At 37.6% G+C, this 14,275-nt stretch overlaps 1 protein-coding gene across 1 annotated transcript in view; it reads left to right on the forward strand.

Annotated features, from left to right (window-relative positions):
* The window catches only part of SLC6A2 (solute carrier family 6 member 2), a 66,692-nt gene extending 65,651 nt beyond the window's left edge, over nucleotides 1-1,041 (forward strand). The window contains exon 14 of the mRNA XM_085301062.1: nucleotides 242-1,041. Coding sequence (XP_085157188.1) covers nucleotides 242-265 — 24 coding nt within the window. The 3' untranslated portion in view covers nucleotides 266-1,041. The remainder of the gene's footprint in view (nucleotides 1-241) is intronic.
* Nucleotides 1,042-14,275: the final 13,234 nt, after the last annotated feature.

Here is a 14,275-nt window from a genome sequence, read left to right on the forward strand (position 1 = left end):
CCAACTGAGCTAAACCTGCCATTCAGCAACTCTGACTTTTAAAGTTGAACCAAAAGATGACTAAATAATCTTTACATTGAATGTTTCTCACCTTCAATTGGAATTCAAAAGGAATTTAGTTAAAAATCTATCAGTTATTTTGAGACCTCCTTTTAACTCTACATTTGTCAATGTATTGAAAATTCATCACTATCATTTGAATCAATAATGTTATGAAATAATTAATTCTGTTTCCTTACAGCTTCAACACTGGCTAACAATATGACAACTGACAGGTTGAGGAAAAAGCCAATATATTAAGCTAAACTGGGAATACAGAAAAGTCAAGTTCAAAGCTCCCTCCATTATGCTTGGACCAGGCTGGCTCAGAGCTTATCTACTGACTCTTTGAGGGAAGACATCTGCTCTCTRTTCTCAATGCCTCCCTTCTATTACTTGGCTTTAAATGTTCTTTAAAGACTGAGTTTAATTTTTCTTATATCTTTTGGTGCCACAAGATCCCTACATGACCAAAACTTGTGAGCTTTGCTATTGGTAGAAGTGGAGAAGGGAGGGAGCAGAGAAAAAAAGTAGACATAAGTTAAAGGCTCTTTTATCTTGGAGAACTGTATTAAACTTTTCTGACAGTAATAATACTTTAGATATTCATGCCACAATCTGTTTTAAGACAACAATACCTGAAGGCTCTTAGACCTTTAAGGAAAGAGCACATCTCAACTGTAAGAAAAGAGCAACTTTAGCTATGTATTAATGTCATTAGCTTTCTTGCCATACTATCCTTTGGGATATGAGTCTGCATCCTTCTGAAGTGAAGACTCAGTGCTTCATTTTCAGTGGTTTGTTAGTAGTCTCTTCTCTTGGTGAAGAAGGTTGTCTTTCTGTATATGTCCTTGCCATTTTCTGTGAAGTTTAATTATACAAGCTGAAGAGTAACAGGAATGGAATTTCTGTTGTGGCTAAYGAGTACAGAATATAGCTCAATAACACACTGTACTTGAAACGTATTCCCTTATGTCAACAATTAAAATGACTTTATCATAAGATCCATACTGTACAGATTTATTCAGTTAAGTGCCAACTTATATACAATAGTTTTGTTATTTTTGTGCCAAATAAAGAATGTACAGTATATAAAATACATAGGAATAGTGATAATGACTTTTAGAATAAGCTGATCTTCCCAGAGGCAGCAAAATACCAAATTTTGGCTTTATTCTGCTGTTGTGAGCATGCTATTACCATATCATGTGGATTCACCTACTAAAACATCGTAAGACTGTACCGAACACCTTAGAGGGATGTTTTAGGCATACTCAGCTCTAAACTTACTCCTGCTCTTCTCTCTCTCCAGTAGCATTATGCAAGCCAGAAGACACAGAACAAACTCTGTATTTGGGTGCTGTTCTTGTTCTCTATCATCACTTACCATTGTAGTATCTTTCCACTGATCGCTAGACTCAGTAGCTTTGAAATACTTATACAATCATAGAATCAGTAAGGTTGGAAGGGACCTCTGGAGATCATCTAGTCCAAMCTCCTTGCTCAGCAGGGTCACCTAGAGCATGTGAGACAGGGTTGAATCCAGGCAGGCCTTGAAGATCTCCAGAGAAGGAGACTCCACAACCTCTCTGGGCAACCTGKTCCAGTGYTCCGTCACTCTCACAGGGAAGAAATTCCCCCTCACGGTCAGGCRGAACTTCCTATGCTTCAGTTTCTGCCCATGGCCTCTTGTCCCGTCACACGGGGCAACTGAAAAGAGTTTGGCCCCATCCCCTTGACGCCCTCCCTCCAGGTACTTGTACACATTGATCAGATCCCCCCTCAGTCTCCTCTCCCCCAGGCTGAAGAGGCCCAGCTCTCACAGCCGTTCCTCACAGGGCAGGTGCTCCAGCCCTCTGATCATCTTCATAGCCCTACGCTGGACTCTCTCCAGTATCACTATACATACACACACATATATATATATATACACACACGCATACACACACACACACACACACACACTAATTTTCAGAGGCAGCAGCTTCTCAGTTGAATCCTGCCTGGAGTTTACCTCTGGACCTTACCTCTGAATATTTTTGCCTCTATACATTCAATTCACTTTCTTACCTTCTAAATATATGTAGTGCTTCCTTTTTTAAAAGACCAGTTTAAAGGATGGTGGGGTTTGTTGTTTTTTTTTTTTTTTTTTTAAATACACAAGAAAAAATATTTTATAATAGCCGAACTTAAAAGTCCCAAGTAATTTTGCTCCTTCCCACTTAATATTGATTTCTGTCCAGAATAATGGAAAGGAAATCTCTTCTTTCTTACCCATACTGTTCCTCCAACAGAATCAGTACTTCAGAATGAATCAGATATTGGACTAAGTCCAAAAGACACTGTCTTCTAATCATAAAGCAAGTCATATTTTCTGGCCCAGCTGACGGCCAATTACTAAATATATTTTAATAATAAAGGAGTTTCAAATGTTGCTGTTAGTTTTATAAAGACATGAGAGTCCGAACAGTGAAAATGTCGAGTGCTTCAAATCAGGAAAGAATCTTTCCTCCATGAACCCTACTTTTATTGTTTGCTAAACCACATAGGGATCAACTTTTCATTGTTATAAATCTTACTCTTCAATAACACAACTGTTTCAGTCATAGCTTGGCATGGCTCTGAAGTTTCTTAGCATAGATATAATAATTAACTTTTGAAAGTCTTGGGGGCTCTTTAACATGGAGTTTTAATGGCCTGTCACATTTTACGTTGTTTAGTTTGCATGTGATCATAAATGCTAGCAATCTGCTTCAATGTTCACTTGTGAAAACCCGCCCATCTACAGCAAAACAACAAATGGAATGTAAAATTTCATCGCTACTCTGCTCTAAAGCCTGGGTGAAGTTGGGAGTGAAATCAGCTTTACCCAGCATGTCAGAGTTTGATTATTTGTAATAAAAACTCCTAAAGCAGTTGCCACTATATTATTCTTATGTCTATTACTGTGTATCTTTTGGGGTTAAGTATAGCATTTATAGCTCAGAACTCCACTGCACTACTGCCATCTTGCTCTGAGATTTTACAGGCAAAGATCTATAATTGATACAGGTGACAATCGACAAATCTGAGGAATAGCAGGAATCTTCTTATTATGAATAGTCCTAACGAAAAAGAAATACTTCATACTGAGGGATTGCACAGCTGGGCTTTCAGTGCGAAGCTGTTACCCAGAGAAAGTCTCTCAGAAATAATACAGTGACTTTCCTCTGTCCCACAGATGGAAAACAAAGTCCTTAATTCTCCATGGAATAAGATGCTCAACTACCTCATGCCTCCTGGATGATAAGTGATACCATCAGACACAAACTAACATCTATTCAAAAAAAATAGCTTTATGAAGACCAGATTATACTCCTTTCCTCGATTCAGTGACATGGTACAGATAGCCCAATAAAGTAACAGCTCTGGCACCCAGCTCCTCATAGACACTTGCTTTGAGCTTTCTAATGTATTCTCAATAAGGAAAGGATGAAATATCATGACGATACCTCCCTTTTCTTCAACCGCTGTAGTTAGAGATCACCCTGTCAGGTTCTCATCACCCACGTTATTTCTTGACTGCAAATCTTCCTAACTCTCTCTTGAATTTCCAGCCACGCAGTAACTGTTTCCCTCAGATACACCTGTCTGGCAGAGCAGACTGGTGCCCTCCCAAAGTAACACAGAAGAGGGTGCCATTTGTCTCAGCCACATGCTCAGTAAGGGAGAAACCTCAGGATCAGCAGAGCTTGAAGTCCCTTCCCTTGCCACTACCACCACCTTTCCCACATTCTGTTCATCTCTGTGAGCTTTTAGCCACTCTGCCAAAAATACTTCCTGCTTCTACATTAGATTTCTTTCAGGAAAGAATGACTTTGAGCTCAAACTCTGGATTTTCAACCTCTCCTGAAATCCTGAGGTAAGTATATGCCAATGGAAGAGATAGCCCACTTCCAAAAGTGGAAAATTTTGATAGCAAGTCTATTTAAGATGCAGTATCATCTGCTTGCCAGTTGGTAGCTTTGGTGGCAAGCCAGTAGGAGGAACTTGGGGAAGCAATTAAATAAATCTGACAGCTCTAGAAAATATCATCTCAAAAGCCTTTTTAAAAATCTGATAAAAGAAGGGGCTATTGTCCACTAGCCTCTCTCTCCTGACCAGCCCTGCCTTCTCTGTCACTCTGTAATCCTTATTGTTTCACCAAACAACAGAAAGTTAACTAGCACTAAGGAGAGAGATGTGGCTTTTTTGTATAGCTTCTGCTGCCATTCAGCAGGATAATTTTTAAAATACTTATGTTCTATAGCTACGTTACTAAAACTCCAGAGAATTAGTAAAGGATCCAGTGTGTTTCTATGTGCAGCAATTCAGAAAGCACTAATGCTATTTAATGTTTGGCCTTTGTTTGAACTACGGAGTGTCTTTCTTGTGTTCTGTCATGTCCTGAGGCATACACTCTGGCAACACTTGAAAGATATCTTACCGTAGTGAAAGACTTTGCAGGAAATCCAGGATCAAACATGGTATTTTAAATACAGAATGTAGGAGGATAAATGTTGTTACTATTATACACATTCCCTAATTGCACGTGCAATGTATGTTGTATGTAATTTTCCCAGAGGAAGTTCCCTGTAATCGGCCATTTCTTCTCAGCAAGACAAAATACCCTTTCAATGGTATTCTTAAAAAAAAAAAAAAAAAAAAAAAAGTAAAGCCCAAACATTTTGTATATACATCCACTTCTTACTCTATTGTTTTGACATGAATTAAGTTTATTTTGCCCTGTTAGGTTGTAGGAAGGGGGCACGTAGAGAGCTATTTTGTTTTTAAATGTCCATTTTACATTTCTTCTGATTCAGAGTAGTTGCTAACCAATACTTGCTTGAGGGGAGTAGGTAGCTTTCATCCAGTACCACTAGATTGATCTGCTACATTTCATGAGGCAGGGGCAAACAATCTTTTTTCTAAGAGCCAAATATAAACCAGAGATCAGGAATTTCAAGAGATTAGAGACTTACAGTGTCTTATTTGCATTGCTCAATTTAAAACATTTTAAAGTGGGCCTGAGGGACTCAGACATAAGACAGTTATCACAACTCAACAAATGACAGTAGATAATCTACCTGCAGTAATTAAATGCATATATCCTGAGCCTCTTCACAGCAGTAATGTAGAATATATTTATTCTATCACACTTTATTTTCTCAGGGTTAAGTATTTTTATTGTCCACAAGTCAGTTGATATGCAAGAACTCAATCTCCCTAAATTAGAGGCCAACACGATGTTTCAGACTGAAAACCCTTGAAAAAGTTTAGAGTGCTGGCTACAGTGCAAGGAGAAAGATCTTCTGGGAACACCTCTGGAAACCATCCTCTGAAGGAAAACTTTCTCGGTCTCTCTTCCCCTGATTCCTACCCATTGGTGCCTGTGGCCTAAGCTAGCTATTCAGTTTTAAGTCAAGCTGTTAAAATATGAAGCAAAATTGTTCAGATTACATAATAAAAAGTCAGAAACAGGACCTTGATGCAACCTTATCAGGATCGTATTTATATTCCAGCTAAGCAGCACATGAACTATTGAGCAATGCTCGCCAGAAATCACCATGGCTGAACTGAATTTCAGTCATGCAGGACTGAAACAGTGAGCTGCCTGGACACCCAAATTGTTAGAGATCATCTTTTATTAAAACAATATTAGTTGGTACCTGAGAATGCCATAAAAATATTTGTATGTGCTCTATGCCAAAAGACACTTTTTATAGTAGCACGTAGAAGCCATATGCTGGCTTCCTTTAGGAAAAATTTATGCCAGTACAGCATACTGCAAAACAGAGAATTTTTTAGAACTTAATTTATGAACCATAAGCCTTCAGTAAAGCCCCATTGCTTCTGACTCTGCAGTCAGTCAGTTTCAGAGGACCACTTGCACAGAATAGCTGTACCTCAAAAATTCATTCCAAGTGTTTCTGTGTTGTGGAAATGCTCCTTTCCGTTCAGCTATTTCACTCTCATCTATGTCTGACTTCAATGGAGCCATTTCACTGAGCATTTTGCCCCCTATAATCCATATTCTTGAAGGGCAGTTTTTGCTGACAATCAGACACCACCACTCACAATGACAAGTAAGCACACGTGTTTTTCAGCTGTGATAAAAAGTGCAATTACTATGTTTTTGTCACTTCCTAAGTAAGCTTAAGCAGACAACACTTGTACACCATGCACAGAGAATCTTTTCCTAGGCAGAAATATTTCAGATATCTTGTACATTATTACTACTAAAAATATCAATATAGGACCAAGATCTTCATCTGGTTTTTGATTTGCTCAGCAGTACTGTTCATCTGAGATGAAATTTGGATGTATCTACATGCATCAGATATTGGCTACCATAGAGAACTATGTGGCAGACAAAAATGTTTCAGTCAGAAGAATATAAATCATGTAACACAGTTGCTTTTAATAACAGTATTTGATTAGTTTTCCTCTTGTGATTTAAAAAGAGTGTATTTAGACAAGCTTCTATCACTGTCTGAGCAAACAAAAGCACACTAAGAAATAAAAAATAACCAGAAGACTAGAAGTAACACAGAACTTTGACTGTTTCAATGAAACCAACCAACTTAGGAGAATGTGTGAGATACCCAGATGCAAGCAATAGCCTTTTTGGGGGTAAGGGAGCACCATGTCAGGCAGGTGAGGCTCAAATCTCAGTCCAACAGTGCAGCCTTTATGTAAGCCAGCCACTACTGCCATCCCTTTTAGTGCTGAGAACAGCAGGCCTTTTGCTTAAGCACTGACTGCAAGATTGGGCTACCATTATGCTTTGCTTTTTTCCTTTCTAAAGGTGTCTCTTTAGTTGTAATACTAAACAAAGGTTCCTTGATTTTTTTTTTTTTTTTTTTTAAGTGAGATAATGGAATAAATTCAATGAATTAAGAAAGTTACTAAGCCTTAACTGGGCTCTTTTAAAAGTGTCTTGTTTCTTAGTCACTGCCATGAGGCAGGCGACCTGCATTTGTGATTTATTAGGCTGCATTCTCAATGACCCTATCTGCAAGACTGCTTTTGTGTGCTATGGGTAGTATCAGTTATTAAGGGAGAATTTCCAAATATTATCTTTTAAAAATAACTTATAATAGGTCTGATCAAGATTTGCCTTACAAATAAGAGCTTTATAGTAAGCATTTACTTGGTTTACACCAGTGTTTTACTTAATTTTTAATGCCTTTTTATAGCAGTGACTAGACTCTACCTTAGATAATGGTACCTCTGTATAGGAAATATTTTAATATTTTTACTATTTTTTTAATTTTTCATAGAATATAAATGTATATTGTAAGGCGAGAAATTCAACTTCGATGTAACAAGGTTATCACACAGGACCTATTTCTCCATAACATTTTGTAGTCAGCCAGTCTAATTCTATAATATGTTGGCCTTTGACTATAAATGTAAACATGTGATAAAGAGGATAAAACTTTACTGACAGCTAATGCATAATGTAGCACAATATTCTCCATTGCTGCCTTAATCTCATAAAAATCATATTTTTAATTCATATTCTAAACAAGCAAAAAAAATAGAGCATTCTTTGACTGCAATTTTGTTTTGTTGAAGGACTTAATATTAAACCAAGTAAGTTACCATCCAATAGGTTTACTTCCAAAGCAAGAGACCATGTTGCAGTTTTCAGGAACAGATTTTCATAGGAGTTCAAAACTTGCCACTAGTAAAGAATATTCTCCAAAGGGCCCCAGTGACCAAAAGCATCCAAACACAGCCACCACTTTTCATGCCTAATTCCATTAATTGTACAATCTGCAGGTCCCTTTGCCTACTTTTTTCCTTTTTGTATGTCTTTGGTTATCTGGGGGAAATGGCATTTCACTTTTATTTTTTGAAAGGGAGATACCTACATGCTTGTGTGCGTAGTTAGAAACCACTACATTTCTTATAAATATGGATGTGTGTGATGTGTGCTGGTCAACTATAATTAAAATGCTGATAGAGATGGTGAATGTAAAGTATTGTCCTCATTCCTCTGTCTTTATGTGATCAGTGTAAATAAGAACTGTTTTAAGCTGTGCTTTAATGTAACAGATTATTCTAATATGGTGTATAAATTTATTTAAATTAATAAATAAAATCTGACAAATATGCACACAGGAGCATAAAGAATAAAGAGTCTTAAATAGCAAGAATGTAGTCACGGCAGTCTCAATTAAAAGCTACAACAAAAATTCTGCTCCGTTATCAATATTTTTGCCAACTATGATACACCACCTAAAGCTTTACAGTGATGGCTGGCCCTTGGTTCTGCAGTCATCTTCCCCAGGGGTGGGACACTTGCTCAGGGACAAAACATTTCGGAAGCAGATCTGCGTAACAGGAATGGGGAGAGGCCTCCCAAAAGCCAGCCTTGATCTCACTCTAAAAATTGGAAGCCAGTTAAAAATAACAGCCCGAGGTAGGCACTGAACTTATCACTCAACCTACATAAGACAGTTCACATCTTTTCAGTGTCCAGTTAGTGCAGGCAATAGGTTAATTTCTACATTTCCATTCCCTTCCGGAACCTAATTGCAGTAATACAATGAAGCTCTCCAACCACACATTGAAAGAAAACAATCAAAACCTTTTAGAAACATGAATCTGTATGAATGCATGGAACAGAAGGTAATTCTCCAAGGGTAAATTGTTACCCTTTTGGTAAGCAACTCCTGTTGTTTATATTCTTATCAAGAACATTATAATTAGTAATATCCATAATAGCATTATTCTTAATTTATAGATCAGCCAGAAAGACTAAAGAGGCCCTTCCACTCATTGCTTGTCAGAACTGTAAGTCCTATTCAGTTCTCTCCTGGAAAGACAACAGATTGTAGAGCTGTGACTGACTGCAATATGTGTTTGCAGATTTGAGTTGAAAGGGTTATGATCTTGGACACATTGCTGCACTAAGCATTTCTACCTTGGTGACAAGCTGTTGGCCATTTTGGAACACGAGTCACTTACCTTTTCTCATATGATATATACGGTATTCTTAATTCTGGACATTGGAAAGAAACAAACAGGCAACTCAAGTCGATGCTTTGACAGAGCCTGACTCAGGGAGGAAATAAAGAAAAGTGAATGTTATTCTCACTGARACCTCAGCTTGGCCCAAAGGGAACAGGATGGGGAAAAATCAGTTTGTTTTCCCCTCTCATGCACACAGAAAATGAGTTCTGCAGTCCAAATTCCATGATACTGTGGAGCTGGAAGTTCAATATAACAGTAATGCCACATTTCTAGGCACCAGTAATTGATCCAATATGGAATTCTGGACTCCTCGCTGTAGCATAAATTTGATTTGTAATGAATGGCTTGCTCAAGCTATATTTGAGAAGCACTGCTAGCTGTAAACATATGTCCCAGAACCACCTATACTTTATTTTCTGGATGGTGCCTGGTGATCAGCTGAAAGGGAATCTCTCTCTTACATACACATAGATCATAAACATGCATTGGAGAAGATAATACTGGTCCATTGGTAGAAAAAAAAGCACCTGGATATAACCCAAAACACAACAGTTGTATGCAACACAGGANAAAAAAAAAAAAAAAAAAGGTAAAATCTGAAAATGACAATTCACAGAATATTAACACCAAGAGGATGAAAAACTGCAAAACTAGGAAAATTCTTTCCTGCATCTAGTTAGAGAACTCTTAAAAGTAATCTCCAGGTGGAAGTGCAAAATTACACACTGAAATGAAAGACAGTTCATATATAGATACATACGTAGACTTAAAGTAACTATTCAAGTATTTATGCTTTAAAATGCTTTTTGTTTCAGAGATCTATTCACAGTGGGTACCTGACTCAAAAGATACTATTTTGACCCTTGAACACCAGATCAGGCAATTACACGATTATACTCGTACCAGAAACCAKACTAAATTTGTAGCAACTACTTAGGAAAGCAATACTAAGGCTTATTATTAAGAAAGGCTTAATATTAAGAAAGACTTCTAGAATAGAACCGTCACCTGGTCACGAAGTTACTAAAACACTTCTCACTGACCTTTTGAATTACCTTAACTTAAAATTGAGCAAATCAGGGAGACATTAAAGGCCTATATATTAAGAGAACAGTAAGACAAAATGCTGTAATTGATGTTAGTCATTACCTACATTCAGCACTATCTAGATACATCAAGGAGTAGTGCTCAATGAAAAAAAAAAGTGTTATAAGTGTCTACGTTTTAATCTTCTATCCATGTTCACATGCTCAACACAAAGAAAGAGCACGCAGTATTCCTCACCCCCCATATCCAACTGCCTGACAGGTAGGGCACTCATACAGAATGCAAGAGACCTAGGTTCAAATCCTACTCTAATTCAAGTAATTTGTTTCTATCTCACTTTCTTGTTGAGGTGGTTTGTTTATATACACAAATACGTTCAGTGTGATTAAATGCCATAGACTGGCTTCAGCCTGAATATTAGAATAAGCTGGTCTTGGCCACATTCTGAATCCAGAAGACTGAAGACTTGAGTTTAGGTTATCTACAATGTGTCTATAATCTGTTACCTACATCAATATATTTTCATTAAATCTTGGCTTTCATGACTCATTACTTTTAGGTAAACCTTCTCAAATAGCTAGAGTAGAAACAAAAAAGCAGAGATAGCAAAAATCACAGAAGGCTTTTTTTTCAGGACACTACCTTCCACAGAGATGCTTACCACCTCATTCTGAAGGTCCCAGGAAAGACAGTCTTTGAGAAATGTGGATATTTTGACATTCAAGACTGATAATGATTAGCGTTGTAGCTATTCAAAGGCAAAATTAAAAGCTTCAAAACAATAGAGTCTTTTCAGCCATGGTCTCTAATTTGCTAAAGTGGGGGGCGGGAAGGTTTTGACAAAACATTTTACAAACCAGAATGACATGCTTCTGTTAGAATCTCCACTCCTTGCAACTGCAGAATTCTTTCAGACCATTACYGACTCCCTTAGTAAGCCCTGCCAATCTGAAACTTTCCGCAGGGAGGCAGGGATGCCTTTATTAAAGATGAGAAAAGTGTTCAAACATTCAAACGATACTAGGACAGAAAATATGGGACTACAGCTACCCCTGCCCTCCAAGTTCCTTTTCTCTCACATAGCCATAAGTAAGAATTTCTTCACTTCTACCTAAACTTTACTTCAATATCCTATGGACTGAAAAACACTGTTAACAGAAATTACAAAGAGAAATCACTTACATGTAGTATTCCCTACAACAAGAACTCTACCTCAAAGCAAATCGTGTACTATTACTCCTTTGAACACTAATGAACACACAAGAACAGCAGGAGCCACAGTCTCTTGTGCTGAGACCGTCCAAATTCTCCTTTCCCTTCTGATGGAGGGATACTAGATGCTCCACTAAACAATGCTTTTAACATTGTTACCAGAAGAGACAATTCTGTGAAACAGCACAAGCCACAAGGTGCTACTTGCCATTAGAACAATCTTAATCAGTAGTACTGCACATAATCAGTAGTACCACATATACTGCTATTATTAAACATAGGAAGCCCATTCACCAAAGAACAGGAATGTCAAACAAGTTTCAGTAATGAAGAAAGCACCAAGCATGTTGGCACTACCTTTTAAAAGGCTTCAAGCAGCTTACCTCCACAGGCAAAGCTGTCTCTGTACTGTTGACAATACACATAAGTTACCCATTACTTGGTGTTTATCTGCTTATAAAACCTCTCTGCTAAAACAGCTGAAGCTCCTAATTTGCAGAGATTGAYCTATTTCCTAAATGCATTTTATTTCATTGCCAAGCATCTTTCTTTTCTCAGTAGTGTTTGCAGCTGAGCAACTCTTGCTTATGAACAATAGAGGCCACCTTAGAAACAAAGACATCTGTTTATCCTTAAATCAATAAAATTATTTTAAACTTAGTTATCCTACACATTTTTATACATCTGGACCATAAGTTCTTTGAGTATTTTACACTTCTGATCTTCTCCCACAAACGAAAGTACTAACAGTGAATGCCTAGGTATAAAGATAGCAGAGCTTAAAGATAAATTTTTCCCTTTCTAAAATCAATTTTTTTATTCCCTATATAATTATTTTTTTCCTTTCCTTTGAAGACTGACAGAACATGTCTTGTAAAAGATGTTTCAACTTGTCAGGATAAAGTTTGTGACCCAGAGAAAATTGTACCCACTGACCAGTGCAAACACACACACACACGTACATGTACAAAGACGCACAGAAAGAACACAGCATCCAAAAAACTCTAAGATCAAAAGACTCAGGTGTGTCATTAYGACCATTAATCACCGTTAATTAAGGAGGTCAACTAAAAGCTTATATTGGATTTCACMCCAAAAGCAAACCATTGACATGGAAATAAGACTATAGTTCTGACATGTTTATAAGAAATAGAGCTTATGAACTGGAATACAGCAGCCATTTGAGAACATTAGCTTCCTCCTAAAGAAAGCTTTGATAGAACTAGTCCATACTGGAGCAACTCTTAATCTCCAATATTATTGCTATCTCACAGGCAGATAGTGATTGCCACAAACCTGCCAAGATACCCAGTGTTGCATCAAGTGACAAATCTGAGTAAAGAAATCCACTTTAAAATATTAAAGCTTGAAATAATTCCACACAATAATGTTGCTTCATTTCTATACTTATAAGAGAGGAAAAAAAGAAACACTACAATAGAATACTAATAGATCAAAAGATCTCACTCCTAATGACTACTGACCTTTTCACAGTCAGTCAGTCTCGGGGGACTAATCTGAAAGATTCCCTACAAAATACCTATTCTACTAATGACCAAACAGAGAGGTAGCATTTTGGTAGATATCTCAGAACATCTGGTCCAAATGATATTTTGCACGTGTGTGGCCCAGTTATACCAAAAGTTCATCTACAGTGCAGTAGGAGGACGAAATAGAGAAATTTGCTCAACTGATAACCAAAGGGAAGCTCAGCTTGAATCAAAGCCTATAGTAAGTATGGGCGATTTGCTGGTACCCAGATACACAGTGCAGCAAAATGGTTTCTTGACTTACTTCCAGACCATGCATTAAAAGAATGACAGATGAGAATTTCTGAGCCTGAGGTGAAACAGACACTGCAAGATAATGGATTTTGTCCCATTTTTATTTCCTAGAAAGGATTGATTTTTTTTTGCCACTCACTGTCTTCATTAGAGCTTTGGCTCTGAGAGCTGAACAGCATTAAGCCTTCCACGTTCTGTTAAGAGGTCACTGACAGCTTGCCCTAAGCTCCAGCTCTCAAATATTAAACACAATAGTGACAAGTACTTTGATTTAACTTTAATGCCCAAGTTTTAATTCTGCTGTAACTACGCTTTCACCACTACTGATGAAATTTTGGAACAGGACGAAGGTGCTCACAAGAGCTGCATGGTGAGAAACATGGGTTTCAAACATAGCAAAAGGGGAGCCATCTCCATGCACATGCAGCAATAATGATGTTAGGCCATGGTGCGTGCTGTCTAGTGTCAACTCTGATAGCCAGTGCTAATACTGTCCTTGGCAGCACTGCACCTTGCTACACCTGCTCACCTTTTCCAATTTGCCAGCTCTATAACCTGCGTATGAGCTTCCCAGCCTGCTTCACTCAAAATGATTCAAGTCACATACGCCATTTAAACCATTTATAGTTCATTTTGTTCTAGGACAAGTTAACACAGTAGTCCCGTAACAGAAAGGTAACATGCCACAAAAAAGATCAGAAAAAAAGTAGTTACTGGAAGAAAAAAAAGAAGTTACTGGACTAGCACAGAGAATGAGAAAGTTTTTTGAGAAAGTATTTCTATGGGTAAGATTAGTAGTAAAGTAGATGATTATAGCATTCAAAGAACAAGATAATTAAATAGAAAGGCAGCAAAATATTTTTAGAGTATGAATCTCTTTGAAAATATTTCAGAAGCTTGAGGAACACAGGATCTGAAATAGTGACTGTAGACTAATTCCAGGCTCCAGCCAAACTTGTACAGTTGTTTTACCAAAATTAAGTGCTTAAAGGTAGGKGAGGAAAAGGTCCTAGAGAGGGCTTCAGGAGCTGTCCGTGAAGAATAACCTCATACAGATTAGGTTAGAGCAGTTTATTAATCACCAAGTCACCACCTGGATGGAAGATGGAAAGTAGCAGGCAGTGAGAAACAATCCTTTTAGTCTTTTCACCAATGGTTTGGATGTGCCCAATTAAACAGAGTTGTTTCAG

This window comes from Rhea americana, unplaced genomic scaffold (genome assembly GCF_003343005.1).
Source record: "Rhea americana isolate MKP2758 unplaced genomic scaffold, rheAme1 scaffold_172, whole genome shotgun sequence".
In the NCBI taxonomy this organism is placed as follows: Eukaryota; Metazoa; Chordata; class Aves; order Rheiformes; family Rheidae; genus Rhea; species Rhea americana.